Source organism: Danio aesculapii, chromosome 17 (genome assembly GCF_903798145.1).
Source record: "Danio aesculapii chromosome 17, fDanAes4.1, whole genome shotgun sequence".
NCBI classification, from domain to species: domain Eukaryota; kingdom Metazoa; phylum Chordata; class Actinopteri; order Cypriniformes; family Danionidae; genus Danio; species Danio aesculapii.
In genome coordinates this window covers 10,569,692-10,589,578 of record NC_079451.1, presented here as the reverse complement: position 1 = coordinate 10,589,578, position 19,887 = coordinate 10,569,692, and the positions used below count along the sequence as shown (strand labels likewise).

The following is a 19,887-nucleotide window of genomic DNA, read 5'->3' as shown; positions in this document are numbered from 1 at the left end:
AACACTTAACAAAACTGCCTTCTTTCATCTCCACAATATTGCATGGATTAGACCATTTCTCTCATGACCTGATGTAGAGAGGCTTATCCATGCCTTTATTACATCACTTCTTGATTTTTTTCTTAAGACTCACCTTTTTAGCAGTGCTTTTAACTTAGGATGATCATTTTGTTAACTTTTTTATTCTATCTTATGGTTCAAATTCTTATCGTTTTATTGCATTTTTTTTATTGTTGTGCCTTGTATTGTTAGTATTTTGCCTTGTAGTGCTTTGAGTCTAAGAAAAGTGATTATTATTATTATTATTATTATCATTATTATTATTAAGTGTAAACATTTTTTATCAACATTAGATGTGATATAAACCTCTAATGTGTATGACTGAAGAAAAAAAAAACTAAAAAGAACCCTAGTAATTTGAACAAAAAAGCAAATACAAAGTGAAGTGTCATGCAGGGAATTATGGGATAGTGAATTTACACTTATTATATAGTTATTCACTAATTCATAATTCATAGAATTGTGGAAAAAAATAAATGGGGCTAATAATTCAGGGGGGCTCATAATGCTGACTTTAACTGTGTGTGTGTGTGTGTGTAAATATATATATATATATATATATATATATATATATATATATATATATATACTGTAAAACCCAAGTCAACTTTATCAAATGAAATGAGTGGAGTTAACTCAAAATTGACTGAAAATTAATTCTACTCATTTGAAAAGAGTTTTGAACTCAGTGTTGAAGTTAATGAGCTAATTAAATACCTCATTACTTCAACTTAAATGGAGTAAGTTCACAGCACTCATATAGATTAGTTTTTTAGCTCAAATGGTTTGTAGCATTCGCTTTCCTCAAATGGTTTGAGTTGCCTTAACTTATTGGGTTTTACAGTACTCAGTTGGTTTGAGTTCTCTTCATTATTTGGGTTTCACTGTGCTCAAATTGCTTCATTTACTCAAATGTATTAAGTTTACAGTACTCATTGGGATTAGTTTTTGAATTTAAATGGTTTGTTGCAATCGATTTCCTTAATGGTTTGAGTTACCTTAACTTTTGGGGTTTTACAGTGTATATATATATATATATATATATATATATATATATATATATATATATATATATATATATATACTGTATATATACACTTAAATACTTAAATACACCTATTTATATGTATATATATATATATAGGTGTATGTAAGTATTTAGGTGTAATAATATACAACAATAAAGTCATGAAAAGTATCATGAAAAGATCACATTAATAGTTTGTGTAATATAGGCTAAAGCAAAGAATTTATTTTCTGCGTCATCTCAGGTCATCTTTTGCAGCATCACAGATTATATTACTTTACTTAATGTCTGTAATTAAGAGTGTTTTACAGTATCGTAAGTCTGTTTGGAGTTTTTCTGTTAAACTGAAGACTAAAATCTGCTCAAAGTTATTAGGAAAGTTTTTGAAAATCTTTCTTATCACAAGAACCTGCCAAAGAATATTGTTCAGTCTAAACTTCGATTTAAAAGTTCAAAACATCGATTTGGACTGTCTTAGAACTACATAAACTCAGTGTAAATTTGAAAACATTCATCTTTTTTAGGTCTATAAATGTGAATTATGTCTCATCTGTTTGTAAAAAATGTGCAACATACTATTATGCAAGAAAAAAAATTCTGATCTAATTTGACAAAGTTATATAATCAATCATTCCGTTCAGGTGTAATAATTTTTTATGTGTGTCTCCTTCAGGTCCGGTGAGAATCAGGTCACCATGCACAAATGCTTTTTACTGCTTGTCTTCATGGTAATCATTCTACCATCACTGGGTCTGTCCAGGTAAACATCCTACACTCTAAAATACAATCATCATATGCTGTAATAAAACAACAGTAAAAGCATCTTACGTTTTTTACATTTTTTAAATATACACCTTTGTTAGTTTCATGAAAGATATAAGTTTATCTCAGAAAAACAAAATATTTATATACAATACTAGATGTGGGTCAATAATAAATAAGGATGTCCTACTTATGCAGACCCCCCCCCCAGTCTTTATATAAGCCTTTAAAAACATATCATAATTAATAATGCAACAGGTAAAGATGTTTTTTGGATGTTTAAACAGTTAAAGGTGTATTTCTCCATTCATTTACTAATAATTGCTACTTTAAAAGTTGCTCACATTTACGTAACAGTGAATGGACTGTTAACTGACATGAACAAGCAGTAAATTATTGTGTTCTTGTTAACCAACATTAGCAAATGATTAATAAACTCTGTAAAATATATTGCTAATTAGTAGTTTATGTCAAGTAACAACCGAGATCTTTTTGTAAACAAGTGTTATCTGCACAGTATTATATATTTGATGTCTACTTTTCTGCTCCCCAGCTTGGATTTGTTCTTCAGGTGGCTTTTTGACGTCCACTTTTTGGATGAAACAGATGTAAAGTTTCAGTAAGTTCCTAAATTTCAGCTGTTGGCCTGTTTATTTAGATCTGCAAAATTTTAGCCTTTAATAATTTTTTATCTCCTCAGGTGTGTGTTTCTGCCTGATAATGGGGCGTTTTTTGTGAATTACGTCATTACGTCCAGTCTGATCGGGACAGCAATGGAGCTTCTGCGTATTCCTGCTCTGCTGGTTTACTCACTTCGCCTTTGTTTTGCCAAATCTAAAGCAGAGCGCATCCATGTTAAAAGAGTAAGTGAGTCTATACAGCAAGTCGTGTCGGTAACACTTTATAATAACTACACACTAACCATTTATTAAGCATTAGCATATAGTCATTTCATTATTTGTTAATCATTAACTCTACATTAATAGATATAAGCAGTATTTAAATACAGCTACAAGTGCTCTATTCTTGACTTATAAGCACATTTATAATGTGCTTAATAATTGTGCTTTCATAATTTGTGGCTGATTGATTTTTCATGACTAACTAAAGTATCACATTATTTACAAATCATTTGTATTTAACAGTAGTTGGGGTTTTTAAGATAATTCAGAATGAGTTAGTAAATGATTAATTAACTATTGAAATTAAAAAATCTTATTGTTCAGGGATATATTAATAGTTAATTTGTTTGTTAATAAATGCTTTATTAACTCAACTTTATGCAGTTTTGTGACCTAATCTAAAGTGAGGACTATTTATGCTCTATAAATCCCTTATAAATGACAATTAAAGGCTCAATATCAAATAATCAAGAACAATAATCTTTGCAGTCCTATCTAAAAATACAGTTACTGTAAAGTTTAAACATGGCTGAATAACAGGAATGTCAAAATATAACAAAGTTGGATAAAACAACAACAATATAATAATTTAACAACATATTATGATTCAACATTTCAATGTTGTTTAGCGATGTGTAAACGTCATTTAAACAATGTTTAGATGTTTAAAAGTTAAGATTGCTAATATTTATTTTTATTTGTTACAGTTTATGTATCTTTAAATGAATAGGAATGTATAAAGTCATTTATTTTCTTTTTTTTTTTTTCCTGTTTAAAATATAACTGAGCCTTTAATTGTCATTTATAAGGGATTTATAAAGCATAAATAGTCCTCACTTTAGATTAGGTCACAAAACTGCATGAAGTTGAGTTAATAAAGCATTTATTATAATACAAGTTAAATATTAAAATATGCCTAAATAATAAGATATATAAATGTTGATTTGAATAGATTATTAATAATTTACTAACTCATTCTCGAACAATCTTAAAAAAACACAACTATGCTTAAATAACTGGTGTGTATATAATGCAACACTTAATTTAGTTATAAAAAAAAATCTTTAACAAAGTATGAAAATACAATGATTTAACACATTACACATGTGCTTACAAATGAGACTATTTCTAAAAACGTGCAGTGTTCTTTAAAAGTAAACAGATTTTCTGATTGTAACCAATAATAAAAATACAGATGTGCTGAATAATATTTTTGTGTGAAATGTGATTGATACTATCACTGTTTGATTGTAGGAGGGTTATAAGATGGAGATTTTAAAACGGGTTTTCAAAATCAGTTTAAAAAAACTTTATTTTTTCAAATTTTACTAATTATATGCATCTAATTTAATTTCTTTCAAAAAAGTTCAAATAAACATTGACTAACTTTAAAATAATGTTCCAGTAGTTAATATTAATGTATTTACTGACATGAACTAGGAATGAACAAATAGTTTTACAGCATTCATTAATCATAGTTCAACATTTACTATTGCAAAAAGATGTGTTTGATTTTGTATATTAATTAATATTAATATTTTATATTGTATATTAATTAATTAATATTGTATATTATATTAATATAATATATTATATTTTATGTGAGAAACTACAATTTTATTTATTTTTTATTCATGCACATTCACATCATTCCAAATTGCATTCACTGTTATTTTTAACACTAAAAATATTTAAAGCTTCTGCATTTTGCTCTTTTTGCATAGAACCACTGCTGAAAGACACCCCCAAACAAAAAAAGCCTTTAGTTACCTCTTTCTCCTTTCTCCCCTCAGAGTCAGGCCTATGAGTTCCAGTTTGGTCTCGAATATGCCTGGACCATGTGTATATTTTCAGTCAGCATGACCTACAGCATCACCTGCCCCGTCATCGTACCTTTTGGTGAGTCTGAGTATGCTTTTTACTTCACCACAAACAGACCTTTTCTTTTAGCACTCCTTGTTCCATGCACCAGTTCTTCTTTCCTCCTAATTTGCGCTCAAACCCATTTGTCTCCTCTGCACCATTTGTGTGGTATGTTTCTTTTGCTCTCATATTCTCTGTTGCCTGCAGCTCTCTCTCTCTCTGCCTTTATTTCTTCTTTCCGTCAGTCTTCATTTCTACCTCTGTGAGTGTTCTGATACCTCAGTCAGTGTGTGGGAGTCAGAGCCGTATCTCCAACAGCATCTCAGTATCGCGGTGTGACATGGCCGCTAGGTGTGAACCCGCTGTAGTCTTCCAGACGCTGCGACCCGTCTAGCCGAGATCCAGACGCCCACTCCACGCCTGTTCTGTCACCAATACACACCATGACTGTTTATTTACTATACGCTGACATCCATCATCATCATTTTTCACTTACTTCAGAATATATCTGCCAACTTGCATTAACATGTGGTCTGGGTAAACAGGTAAATACTATACCTGTGCGGTAAAATCCTGAGAGCAATATTTGGGTTTGATGAACCCAGAAAAACAACTGTCTCAGCCAGTCAGTGTTTGTTAGCATCTTGACTAACTCACCAAGGTACTTTACTTCCATGCTGCATTGTAAAAAATGCATGTTTTTTTTTGTTGAAACAACTTGCAGTTTCTAAATTTGCTAATTGAACGTAACATGGTAAGTTTTGACTGTCTCAACTAGTCTAACTTTAGTTGACTTAACTGGAGTCCTTGTCACTTCAACTTGAGGTGTGTTTGTCCTTGCAATTACTTTGTAAGAACAATTATTTTGTAAGGTAAATTTCTATGTGTGGAAAAAATAATAATAATAATTATAGTAGCTGGTGGTTCATTCCGCTGTGGTGATTTTATAGATAAGAAACTAAGCCAAAGGAAAATGAAATGAGACTTATAGTGTAAGTATATTGTGTGTAATTATTCAATTGAAAGTAAATTCCTTTAAAAAACATTTAATGAATTAGGTTGTTTGTGCTACTGATAATTAAGAGAATCTGTAACACTTAAGTTTAGGTCAAAATTCATGCTATTTACTACTGGATTATCACCTGCCTATTATCAAGATATTAACTGTTCAGTTATAAATTATGATCTTTTTCTGCATCCCTAATCCTACCCAAAGCCTAAACCCAACTTCTACCTTACTAACTATTGATAAACAGCTAATTAGTAGTTTGTTAAGCTAGTAGTGTTAGTTGGTGGTTTGTTAATACTCTTAGTTTAGAATTGTGACCTAAACTAAAGTGTTACCAGAAAATCTGTTAGATTAAGTTTTTGTCAACTCAAATGTTAGTAAAGTGAAAATGTAAGTTAACCTATGAAATGTAAACTTTTGGGTCAACTATACAGTAACTTTGTGAACTAATTTTTTAAAGTTAAATATACTTGCTAAGAGTTAAATAAATAACACTTAACTTAGTCTATGCAAAAAGATAACTAAAATAAAAATAAAAAATCATAGAGTGGGTAAAAATGCTAAACTCATCATCATGTCATGACATTTCATGCTTTCTGCTTATCTGGGGTTTTTAAGATCGCGGGGACAGCAGTCTTAGGAGAGAACTCCAGACTTCACTCTCCCCACACACTTCCTCCTGCTCCTCTGGGGGGATCCCGAGTTGTACCCAGGCCAGGACATAGTCCCTCCAGCGTGTCCTGTGTCTTCCTCGAGGACCTCCGAGGCCTCCTTAGGTAGGCGTCCTGGAGGCATCCAAAACAGATGCCCAAGCCACCTTAGCTGACATCTCTTAGGAGGAGCAGCAGCTCTACTCCAAGCTCCTCCCTGGTGACAGAGCTCCTCACCCTGTCTATAAGAGTGTGCCCTGCCACCCTGCAAAGGAAACTCATTTCAGCCGCTTGTATCCGAGATCTTGTCCTTTCGGTCATGACCCAAAGCTCATGACCATAGGTGAGAGTAAGAACATAGACTTACTGAAATCGAGAGCTTTGCCTTTCAGCTCAGCTCCTTCTTTACCACAACGGACCGGTACATCGACCCCATTACTGCTGCCGCTGCACCAATCCGCCTGTCAATCACACATTCCATCCTTCCCTCACTTGTGAACAAAACCCCAAGATACTTTAATTCCTTCACCTGGGGTAAGGACTTTCCTTTCCAGCACCATGGCCTCGGACTTGGAGGTGCTGATTCTCATCCCAACCACGCCACACTCGGCAGCAAATCACCCCAGTGCATGCTGAAGGTTTAGCTAAAAATGCTAAACTTCTAAATCAAATATGCATTTATTATCATCAAGCATAAGCCATAAAAGCAGAATTTAGTCAAAGGTAGAAGGGACAGTTGTTGTCTCAGGTAGAGAATATTATCAGGACATCAACCACTTGGTAAAATCAGAACAATCATATTTTACCACCTTTATATTAGAAAGCATTGGTACTGTCCCAGCTTAGAAGGCTTCACAATTTGTTTTAAGCAACAATTCTCGCTTTTAACAAACCATTAAGCATGACTTTTACCTCAAATAACACTTACTGTAATCTACTGCATATTAATAGATATTAAAGGTACAACAGGAGGTCTTGGAAAATGCTAACATTAGCCTGATAGCACTGAAAACCTACTCTGCAAATCGCCATCCAAAGCCACACCTCCTGAACACATAAGCGCTCCAGACAACATCACAACAATACATCATGCAATATTCACCAGAGAGAAAATTTGATTGAAATACTAAACTTTAAAAAGAAGGTAGGTTGTTGATGTTTGCTGCCATTTTCTGTCTGAACCGTGTCAGTGAACATGCTGACAATATAATGCTTTCTGTGTAAACAAGGTATGCAGTTTCATATTTTAACAAACTATCATGTCCAAAAATGTATATGTATATAAATACATTTGTACCAATTCATTTAATGAATGCTACTGTATCAGGATGCGAAGAGACTTTCAACCAGCACAATAACAAATGTTTCTAAAGACAATCACCTATTGCACCTTTAAGATAGTAGTCTCAAAGTTGGGTTTGGGTATTTAGAATAAGATCATGCATAATACATATATTATAAGTACTAATAACAGCCAATATCTTAATGATAGGCAGGTAATAAACCACTAGTTAATAGTGAGAATGTGTTATTAAAAGAGAAGATTAATTGATAACTCCTCTTTTAATTTTTTTGCAGGGTTGCTGTACCTGGTACTGAAGCATATGGTTGATCGGTACAATATCTACTATGCCTATATACCCACAAAGCTCAGCCAGCGGATCCATGCGGCCGCCATCAGTCAAGTTGTTGTGGCGCCCATTCTCTGCATGTTCTGGCTGCTGTTCTTCTCTGTGCTTAGACTCGGTAGGTTCATACAGAAATATATATACCTGAAGGGCAAAAACATCCGTATAAATGCAGCGCAAGCCTGTCAAGTTTAAAATAGTTTTAAGTTTGTATTAAATCAACATGGTTATTTAAGTTAAACTGCAATAACCACATATTAACCTAGATTTTTGCTAACTCCAAATTTACTTTGACTTGTATTTCATTGCAGACAATACAACAAACATTATTTAATGTGTTCCTCATGATTTTTTTTTTTTTTCCAAAATAAACACGTATTCCAATTTTGGTGCCTCTTCATGGGAACTACGACGTGTGTCTAGATAAATACACTTTGGGAGATTGCTAGACGACCAATCACTCTGATCAGTAAGAAAACAGGAAATTGATGCTCCCGTCACAGGTCACCATTTAATGGGGCTAGTGCTGGCCTGTCTGATACAATTTGGCAGATTACAGTGGTCTCACAAGTTTTTCAGAGGCTCGTGGGGCATATGAAATTTGTAGCCATCATCACGCTGCTCAAATTGTTCATATGAGACCACTTCAGTGCTGGCTTCACGATCGGGTCCCTAGATGGGCATGTCACGCGGAGACGCATCGGGTGACCATCACCCGCTGTGTCACTGCACCTTCAGTCCCAGGATGGACCTTGTCTTCTACGGGCCTGGGTGCCTTTACACTGAAAAAAGTTTTGTTTGTGTTGAATTTAAACAAACAAATTAAATTGAGCAATGTTCAACTTAATTTGTTTGTTTAAATTCAGCCCAAATAAATTGTTTACAACCACTTTTTTTGAGTAAATCCAAAATTGAGTAAATCCAAGCAATCATCTTTGAATAATTTTTTTTTTTCAGTGTAGAACAAGTGTCCAGTCATACAGTCATTCTGACAGATGCTTCCAAAATGGGCATTCATACTGTGTGTATCGAGCGTGCAACTGCAGGTTTGTTAACCGGACTTAGGTTGCATTGGCATTTCAGTTGCCTGGAGCTTTTGGCAGTGTTTCTTGCTCTCCCTATCAGTACGGGAGGACAAACATGTGTTGGTTAGAACGGTTAGGACGGTCAGCAAGGCTGCGATAGCATAGATCAACCGTTTGGGTAATGTGTGCTACCGTCACATGTCTCAGGTTGTTTGCCATATGCTACTCCAGAGTCATGCAGCTAAATACCTGGGTGCCGTTCATATCCCTGGAAGAGTTCAAGCATGCCAGCTTACACACTCTCACAAAAGTTATGTTTCCGGAAGAATGGAGACTCCACCCCGGTGAGGTCCAGCTGTTTTCGGCACACTTCAGAGAAACCCAGGTCATCCTGCTGCTTCTTTTGAGCTGCCCTTCGCTACCTGCTTTCCCTGAATGAGCTGGCTCTCAGTTGGCACCGGGTTTACGCAATATGCGTTTTTTCCTCAGTGAGCTAGCTTGCACAGACTCTATACAAGGTCGGGGAGATGAGGAGCGGGCCTTGCTTGTTGCATCTGCATGGCCCAACTGGACCCGAATTTCCAAACTCACACTCCTCGCAATGGCCCTCCCTGACAAATTCCCTGGAGGAAGCACTTCCTTTCTCTGGGATAGCCACCCTTTTGCACTCGCGTGGTTTCTATACAGGGTACTTAGGTGACCTACCAGTTTGGTGGTTAACACCATCACTCAGGCTAGAGCACCCTGATTAGGCATGTCTACATCCTGAAGTGGAGTCTATTCGTTGTGTGGAGCGATTCTTGCAGAGAAGTACTAGAGACATGCCAGATTAGTGTTGTGGTTTCTTCCTTCAGGATAGCTGGACCGTAGCTCACCCTCCACACTGAAGGTTTGGCATGCTGCCATCCCCGTTCTCTGTGTGTGTAACCTCATCAGCCGGTTTCTCAGAGGCGTGTGATTTGCATGTGATCTGCTTGTGATTCTTCCCCAGGGGTCATGCATGACCTCAGGACAGTGACAGATTGATCACAACCAAAAGGGCCGCTCGTGCCTTGGGGAAGGCGATGGCCACTATAGTGGTCCAGGAGTGCCACCTCTGTCTCAACCTGGCTGACATGAGAGATATCTACAAAGCTCGCTTTCTTGAAGCTCCCATTTTCCAGGCTGGCCTATTTGGCGACACCATCAGGCACTTCACCCAGGAGTTCTCGGTGGTGAAGGAGCAGTCCAGCGCCATGAAGGAGGTCATCTAACGGTGGCCCATTACTGCTAAGACTCTGGCCTATGTGCGGGGTCAAAGGAACAAGGCCTCTGGGTGTTTGCCTGTCCTTCCTTGGGACGCGATGCCTACTAAGGTGGGCCCTCAGATCCCTGCAAGCTGCCCCACTAATGCCCAGCCTGTCGCAGTGGCTCATTCGGACGATCAGACTTGGCTATGCAATTAATTTTGCCCGACGGCCTCCCAAGTACGGGGCATGCATTTTTTCTGTGGTGAGAGCCACAGCCGCTCCTGTCTTGTGCTAAGAGATTGCAGTTCTACTGGTGAAATACACAATCGAGCCGGTCCCTCCAGTTGAGATGAAAGCCATGTTCTACAGCCCATACTTCATCATGCCAAAGAAATGCTGTGAGGTCGAGACCAATCCTGGATCTGCATGTCCTGAATCGGTATCTGTACAAGATACCATTCAGTATGCTCACACAGAAACACATCTTTGTATGTGTCCATTCCCAGGGTTGGTTCACAGCTATTGACCTGAAGGAAGCATATTTCAAAGTCTTGATTTAGCCTTGACATCGACCATTTCTGCGGTTTGCATTCGAGGGTCAAGCATTGCAGTACAAAGTCCTCCCCTTCGGGCTCTCGCTGTCTCCACGAGTTTTTACGAAGGTTGTGGAGGGTTCTCTATTGCCACTATGGCAGAAAGGTATACACATTCTCAATTACCTTGATGATTGGCTAATTCTAGCTCAATCTAGGGGTCAGTTGGTAATGCACAGGAATCTGGTGCTCACGCACCTAAGCTGGTAGGGTTTACAGGTCAACTGGGAAAAGAGCAAGCTGTCCCCCTAGCAAAGCATCTCTTTTCTCGGTGTGAAGCATGGAGCTGATGCACTCTCACGGCAACTCACCATCCAGGGAGAATGGAGGCTCCACCCCAATGCAGCTAAGTTGATATGGGAACATTTGGGCGAGGCCCAGGTCAACCTGTTCACCTCAACCGAGACCACCCGTTGCCAGTGGTTTTACTCCCTGACAGAGGGCTCGCTCGGCACGGATGCACTGGCTTACAGCTGGCCCTGGGACATGCGCGAATATGGAGCAAGTCTTGATCGTTGCACCTTATTGGCTCAACACGACCTGGTTCACAGAGCTTACATTCCTCTCGACGCCTCCTCCCTGGCCGACTCCCCTGAGGAAGGACCTTCTTTCTTAGGGAGAGGGCACAATCTGGCTTGTACTTATACCCTCTTGGGACCTCTCTGGAGTCCTTTGCAGAGACATCCATTCAAACCGTTTGAGTCAGTATCTTTTAAAATCCTGTCACTTAAGACAGCTCTGTTCAGAAGGGTCGGGGCGTTTTCAGTCAACGAATCGTTCCTGGAATTTGGACCAGCTAACTCTCACGTTATCCTGAGGGTCCAGCCCGAGTATGTGCCCAAGGTTCTTACCACTCCTTTCAAGGAATAGGTGGTAAACCTGCAAGCACTGCCCCTGGAGGAGGCAGACCCAGCCCTATTATTGCTATGTTCTGTCCATGTACTGCGTGTGTACGTGGGCCGAACTCAGAGCATAAGACCCTCTGAGCAGCTCTTTGTCTGTTTTGGAGGTTGGCAGAAAGGAAGTGCCATATCTAAACAGAAGCTGGCCCACTGGATAGTGGATCCCATCGCCTTTGCGTACCTTACTCAAGGCGAGCTGTGTCCCCCGGGGGTGAGAGCACACTCTACCAGGGGTGTTGCCTGCTCCTGGGCGTTAGCACACGGCACCTCTCTAACATATATCTGTAGAGCAGAGGGCTGGGCAACACCTAACACATTCGTGAGATTTTATAATCTTAGAGTGGAGCCGGTTTGTTCCCGGGTGCTGGGTAACATTTGGGATGAAACTTATCTCTGTGTCAAAAATGTCAGGTGCAGGCCCATTACATTGTTGGTATGCCCACTGGTCATCCAGCGGTCAGGAGAACTTTACCAGATACGTGGGGTTCCCTTTTTAGGTGACCCCATATGCATTACTAGACCATGGTGTGTCCCCTTACCCAGGTGGACCCATGTCTTCCCTACCAAGCTAACCATCGTTCCATATGTAGTGCTCCCCCTACTTAGGGTGAGTCCATAGGTGATTATTTTTACTGGTCTCCCCATTAGGGTAGCAGTGGTCTCCACAGCGTCTTTCCCCTTCGGGCCTGGCATGCTTTCCGAACGTTTTGTTGTATTCTAGGTAAGCCCTAGTGTAAGTTGCTAGGCATGATTGGTAAGTACGACTTCCCAAAGTATTTTCCCATTTTGGTAATTAGGGCCAGAGACTTTAGATGGTTACGTTTGTAGTGGTGTTTTGGTGTTCATGCTTTCAGGGCACGAGGGTTATGTACATAACCAAGACAGTTCCTTGATTGTTTTAATTGTGTTATGCACTATTGAAGGTGAAATATCCCAATGTCTTCCTATATCTCACATATTTTGCTCCTAAAGCACTAGACCTTTCTTGGATGGTGCTTTTGTACCAAATCATAATTACAATCATCTGTTGGCATCACCTGTTTCAAATAACATCATTACTTAACCAATTTACCTGATTACTAGCCCTAAATTAATGTTGTCCCAACTTTTTTAGAATGTATTCTAGGTCTGAATGACAGGAAATTTTTACAAATGCAATGAAGTTGACCAGACAAAACTTTACATTTTTGTGTTTATATTGTTCGCAATGAAATACAAGTCAAAGTAAACATGAAAATCACTACTTTATTTTATTATTTGAGTTTTCCATACTGTTCCAACTTTTTTCTGATTTGGGGTTGTATATTATTGTGCATGAAAACTGTGTTTATACAAATGGCAATGTCCTCAAAAGAAAACATGGTTACTACACTTTTACTCCTATAAACTATGGTTGATTTTCATAAGACATGTTCACTTGGAGTTAAAACCAGACACAGACCACCCCCAGAGCAAGACTAAACCACACAAGGCCCAGATCCAGACTATCTAAATCCCAATTCTCAAAAACAAGAACCCAACTGTCAATTTTCATGAAGTGACGGTGATAAAATGTGGAATTTATTGCAGCATTAATTCCAAATGCTGAGCCACTTTGATAGCTAATTAGAACCACAGAATCCTTGCATATTCTAATTATGAAGATATTTTGCTGACTCAAGCTGCCTGAGGTAATTTAAGTTTTTTGGGGGGGAAATTTTAGTCTAGACTGTGGTCTTCTCTAAGGATATAATAAATATATGTTTCCAGAACCAGACCCAAACTGAGAGACTAGTAATGAAACCCAGATCAAGGCAATGTTTGTGTGGTCTTCAGAGAACTTTAGACAAAGACCACAAGATCAGGACTCCAACTTTGTCACATATTAAAACATACACTGGTGGTTTATCTCTTGTGCAGGTCCAGTGCAGCCCATTACTCTGTTCACCTTCATTACTCTCCTGTGCTCCATTGCCTTCTCCTGCTTTGGCTTCTGTCTGAAAAAACTACGAGCTGACAGATCAACAAGCTATCAAGTAAGCCACGGAAGCCTTTATCTTTAAATTTAAAACTGTAATACTAGGGTGTGTTTAACCAAAATGATCAGAGAAACAAGTGCTGTTATATTTTTTGCCTCAAGTAAAATTACCAATAATATATTTTTTTGCATAGTGACAGATTTTTATTAGTTTATGAACAAACAATACTTGTACAGCATTTATTAATTATAGTACCCCTTCATGGGACTCTGACGTGTGTCTGGAAGACACTGTGGGGAGATCACTAGATGACTAACCACCCTGAAGAGTAAGAAAACAGGCCAGATTGGTTGTGTTGGTTCATCCCCCGAGATGCCTGTGACTCCGATTTATGACATTGGAGATCAGACACCCACTGCGTCATCGGAGGGCAAGCTATCATGTTCAGATGACAGACCGGGCTCGCTACCATACTACAGGGTGCAATGCATGGTCACGGTTATCAAGTCTGACATGATTATTGTGCTTCATGGGCTGCTTCGTCAGTGTGGTTGGAGATGGCTATGTGCCCAAGGTTCCTACCACCCAATTTAGAGACTAGGTGGTGTACCTGCAAGCGCTGTCCACAGAGGAAGCAGACCCAGCATTTTCACTGCTTTGTCCCATTCGTGCTTTGTGGAACTCTTTGTGGCCTCTACGTGGAACGTATGTAGAATTTAAGATCTTGTGAACAGCTGTTTATCTGTTATGGTGGTTGGCAGAAAGGAAAGTGCCGTATCAAAACAGAGGTTGGCCCACTGGATAGTAGATACCTTCACCCTTCATCAGTGCCTGGGCAAGTTGTGTCCCCTGGGGGTAAGAGCACACTCAACTAGAAGTATTGCCTCCTCCTAGGCATTACTACGCGATGCCTCTCTCCCAGATATCTGTAGAGTTGCAGGCTGGACGACACCTAATACATTTGCAATACATAATACATTAATCTTCGAGTGGACACAGTTTCCTCACAATTACTGGGAAACCATGGTCAATCGGAAGAAAACTAAAACACTTGCTCTGCCATGCTCCCTAACTCAGAGATATGTGCGCTTTTTATGCTCTGTTATTATGTTCCCCATTTGGCGAACCCTAAAGAACTCCTCCGAGGCCCCAGCACCTGACTTGGCGAAGGAGCTGGGTGCTTGGCCCAGTATGATGTGTGGTATGCTTGTTTGGTCTACCCACATGCTGGGGTTCAGTGCCAACTATGCGCGGTCCCCGATGGCAATTCCATATGCTTATTTCAGCCACGGAATGTTCCCCCTTCTCAGATGGACTCGTATCTTCCCTACCCGTTAACCAGCTTATAATATGTAGCACTCCCCCTGGATAGGACTAGTCCATATGTGCTTATTGCCATCAAGTCTCCTCTTTTTTGGGTAGCAGGTGGCCTTCGCAGCATCCTCCCCCTTCGGGGACTGGCACGCTTTCCCAACATACTGTCGTAATTCTAAAAATCCCTAGATAACAATTAGCTAGCTAAGCACATTTACGACCACTGATCTAAATTCTTTCTAATATATTTCCATTTAATGGTAATTTTAGGGCCTAGGGGACGTTTGAAGATTGCTCCATTGGTGATGGTTGTGCGCTCACGCTTTGCTTGGCAAAACTCACATCAGGGGCATGACAGGCTTAGCTGCTGTGGCATTATCCATACACTCTCCCAATGTGTCTTCCAGATACACGTCAGAGTTCCCCCAAAGGGGAACTTCTCGGTTATAAACGTAACCCTCGTTCCCAGAATAGGGAACAAAATGATTAATCGCTGGCACCTGCGGAACCGAGCTCTGCCAACGTATTGGCATTCATTGGCATGTTTTTTTACTCTTCAGAGTTATTGGTCGGCTAGCGTTCTCCCAAAGTGTGTTCCAGACACATGTCTCTGTTCCCTATTCGGGAAGCGAGGGTTACGTTTGTAACCAAGATATTTTGGGTGCATGTTTAAACAGACCTATATACATAATAATAGTTATAATAGTAATAATAATAATAATAATAATAATAATAATTACAATAATATCTAAACATGTCGATCTTGGTGGGTTTTTCGGGACAAATTTTGTCCTAAATGAGCATAAAATGTTAGGAAAGCAATCAAATCCCTTATTTTCACACCCCAATGTTGACAGGAATAACTTGTCATTACAGAACAAATCTTTTTTTTTAACTAAACAGTTAAATAAAGGATTCAATGACAAAACAATAGTTTCTTTCCTGAAAGACTAATAAGTCTAAAAATGCATCTCTTTTACCTGGAAATGAAATTTTTATGAGCAAATATCACCAAGGGTTACATTTCTATGGAGTACAAAAACTAAAAATCCTTAAAATACGTATCCAACTGCATGTACTTCTGTAGTTGATTGTGCTTTGAAAACACCGATTAAATTATTTTACACTGGCTTTGAGAATAAGCTATCAAAGATGATTTATCCCCAGGCAGTAAAACCTGATTGCTGTTCCTCTTTGTTTCAGATGTCCGATCAGACAACAGAAGGGGGATTCAATGATGCGGAGAGAAGCACCGTTTCCACCACCACCACAGCTAATGTACCTGCTCGTCCCGTCACAGCTCATTTCATTCATCACATTCTCATTTCAAGTCCCACTTATGAAATTAATTTGTCCCTCTCATGTGCCACTCATGTCAATGGCACTTCACATGTAGCATGTTGCATAAACAATAAAATAAGAAGCTGTTAAGATAATGACACTTACTGTCCACCTACTCACCTTTTTTCAAATCTCTCAGCTTTTTATAGCCTCTGTCCTGCTGGAGCCAGAGCTGGGCTTGACTCCTATGCCCTCTCCAGCCCACCAGAGCTACGGCACCATGGTGAACAGCCAGAGTTCAGTGCGGGATGCCGAAGAAGATGAGGAGAAGGACCTGGAGGAAACTTTGGAGACTGAACTCAAGGATGACCCACACCCCAGCCCTCTCATGGACAGTCCGGTGGCTTTTCAGTGACCAATTCTATTCAGTTCCCGTTCTCTAATGCTCAAGCCCCATGCCTCAGCTTAGCTAGTAGCTAATAAAGAGGCACTATGCTGCACAATCTGTCCATTTGCGAGTAAAAGACCACAAAATATGCGGCCATCCAAGCAAACTGCTTCAAAAGCTCATTGAAAGGGCGGTTTTGGGTTCTGAGGACTTTGATGAGCTTTCAGAGAAATATCTAAAGTGGATAAAAGCAAAGCTCTATTAAAGAACAAGACCGGTGCACTTCTCTTGCTCGGACTACGCTTTCTACTTTCTGTACTTATTTTCTCTCTCTAATGACGTTAATGGGTGTCTGGCGGTTGGTTTGATTGAAGCTGGGGACATTGTATTTTGACAGCTATTTTCTGACATACTTTTTTTTACGTATAGCCACACTGTACAGCTCCAAAGAGTCAAGGCAATGCTTCAGACATCGCTTTATTATTACTCCTTTTGCTGGTGTTCTTGCATATTATCATTATTTTCAATCACCATTTGTATTTTAGCATCGCTACGTAGTTGTGCAACATGCTGAGGGGGCGTTCTTTTCATGTGTTTGCTATTACTATATAGCTAATTATTATTATTACTGTTATTAACACCCTCAACCTTTATTTGTGGGTTAATCACTCCCAGTTATTGTTTGTTTTGCAATGATGATAGCAGTTATGTTGTGCATACTGCAGTCAATTGGCACTACAGTAGATTTCAAAGTCAATGAGGCACTTATTATATAATTTGTTTGTTTTTCCCCTTGTGAAGTTCAATCAGTCGTTTGGTCAGTGGAGGAGATGTGAGGACATTCAAATGTGAAGACTAATATTCGGTCTAGTTTGGCACACTTAATGAACTAAAAAATAATAAAAAGAAAGAATACATATAAGCAAAGGATAAAAACATTGACTCCCTCTGTCTTTCTACAGTAATGCACTTACAGTGAACGTCTTTGGAGTGGGTTTAAAGCTCTGTGGAAGGGTAAAATCACTTTTATTAGACAAAATAAATCATTGAGGGGGCCATGGGTTTCCTTAAAGAAGCAATGTCTTTTGTCTTTTTTTGCTGACAAATTAGAGAATCACTAGATAAAGATGGTTGTTGACTTGTCAACGAGTTCATAGATTAGTTTAGTTCTATCATACTGTTATCTGCAGACTGTTAAATAATCGTTTTTAATATTTTTTTTGCACGTTTCTTAGTTTTGTTAGAATACTTAAAGCTCTCGTTAAGTGCTTTGAAATGTGATTTTTTTTTTATTCGATGTTTGTTATTAATTAAGAGAGGGTGGGACATAGTGTAGCTCCTCCCCTTTTTAACAAACAGCCAATAGCGTTTTGTTTTTATCACAGCTCTGCCAGTGAGAGGGGTTGAGATCAAGTGCATCATATGAAAAGCAAATGAGAAGTGCCTTGAAGGGGGCGGGGCATATTAGATACTATAGAGCATTAGATTGTTCAAGATTTGATTTGAAACTCAAATATGAAATAAAAGCTACAAGCTTTACATGTTTATAATAGTTTCATATTTTCTAAACGCAAATTTTGTCATTGTTTTGGTGCACACTAGCTTATAGATATACTTAAAATTAATATACGGATACTAACATCTAAACATTTTACGTTTTAATTTCACAGGACCTTTAATAATGACTTGTGGTACAGTGATGGTGTCAGTTGTAAATGACTCTGGGCAAAGTCTGTTGCAACAGTTCATTTACGAGAGAGATTGTCACTATTTTGTTCACACTTTGACAGGTTAACATAATAATTTTGTTGTGAATTGAACTCTACACTTTTGTGTGTCATGTTAATAAAACATTGACATAAATTCAAAGAAAACCATGTCAGACGAAAACAAATTTGAACGCAAAGAATTCCTTCTTATTCTATTGATTAAAACTGTATTCCAAATCTGCTCAAACAAGGTAAGCTATTTTATCAAAATACTCCAGTATGAAAAATTAAGAAAATAAAGTTTAGTAGCTATTATTTTTAGCATACTGAATAACATTTGTGTATCCAAAATTTTATGGTTAAACTACAGCTACACTGTTAACTGTTTTCTGTAGAATCTACAGTAACTTATTAGCAGCAGTTCGCCAGTAACTTAAGGCTGAGTTATACTTCTGTGTTGAGTGATTGACGTGACTCGTGACCACTGCCTTTGGCATAGTCATGCATTTATACTTCGCCTTGCTGTTTGTGTTGCTCTGCAATAACACTTCCAAAACGTTAGTTGGCAGTGAGATTCTATGTTTCTTTTAGTGTCGAGTTTCATCGCGACTGTTTTTTTTTTTTCTTCTGAAAACTACTTTAATGTACAAGTAAATAAAACTTGCTCATATAGAGGTGAGAACCAGCAGACATGCAACAACTTTTATCATAAGGTTAACACAAAACAAACATTTCCATCTAGAGCTCCTTCACGGGACTTGACACTTGTAAACACTCGCTCCATCAGGCTCGCGACTCTATGCACCGCCCACACTCATTACATCTACTAAGCCGACCAATCACAGAGTTTGCAATACGCATTGTTGCAATGTGTGGGTCCATTTTTTGAGAGGTGTGCGTCAGCGTTGGCATCAGCCATGGCAAGGGGTACGTGACCACGCAAAGGCTGCGCCAGACCATACACGTGCGCTTGACGCAGAAGTATAAATCAGGCTTTACTGTAAATCAATTACAGCAAAAATACTGTATTTACATTTACAGCCCCATTTAGTACAATACTGTATGTCTTTACTGTAAAACATACTTTAAACTTTAAAAAATACAGTAACATACTGCATAATTGTCTTACAGTAAAATACAGTTTATATTACAGTTAGATACCATGTCATTTACAAAATACAGTTAAGAGTGTTAACTACACATCACAGTGTAGTTTATAGCAAAACCATGATTAATTTTATGGGTTTAAATTGAAACTTTTTGTAGTAAAATAATGGTTAATTTTTTAAGAATTAGCATAATAGATTTACTTGTGACTACACATTAGAAAGAACATATTCAATTATATGTGTAACATTTAGTTTAGTCACATGCCTTACTCCAAAAACATATTGTAAGTGCATTATTGTGTTCGCTCTTAAGAGCTGAAGGGTGAGTAATATTGTCGACTTCGCTTAATTTGTGTTGCATAAGAACATTCCTCGAAGCAAAATCAAATCCACAAAATAAGCTTGGGATAAAAGGATTTGCAGAAAGTGGTACAACTAACTGAAAACGGCACATAGGTTAATGCTGTTACACAAATTC

At 38.4% G+C, this 19,887-nt stretch overlaps 1 protein-coding gene across 1 annotated transcript in view; it reads left to right on the top strand.

The window, feature by feature from the left end:
• Window positions 1-17,523, top strand: part of tmem63c (transmembrane protein 63C) — a 106,220-nt gene extending 88,697 nt beyond the window's left edge. Inside the window, exons 16-23 of the mRNA XM_056477656.1 lie at window positions 1,761-1,847; window positions 2,403-2,468; window positions 2,550-2,712; window positions 4,545-4,650; window positions 7,852-8,019; window positions 13,550-13,665; window positions 16,126-16,200; window positions 16,403-17,523. Of these exons, the coding sequence (XP_056333631.1) occupies window positions 1,761-1,847; window positions 2,403-2,468; window positions 2,550-2,712; window positions 4,545-4,650; window positions 7,852-8,019; window positions 13,550-13,665; window positions 16,126-16,200; window positions 16,403-16,618 (997 nt within the window). The 3' untranslated portion in view covers window positions 16,619-17,523. The remainder of the gene's footprint in view (window positions 1-1,760; window positions 1,848-2,402; window positions 2,469-2,549; window positions 2,713-4,544; window positions 4,651-7,851; window positions 8,020-13,549; window positions 13,666-16,125; window positions 16,201-16,402) is intronic.
• The last annotated feature ends 2,364 nt before the right edge of the window (window positions 17,524-19,887 follow it).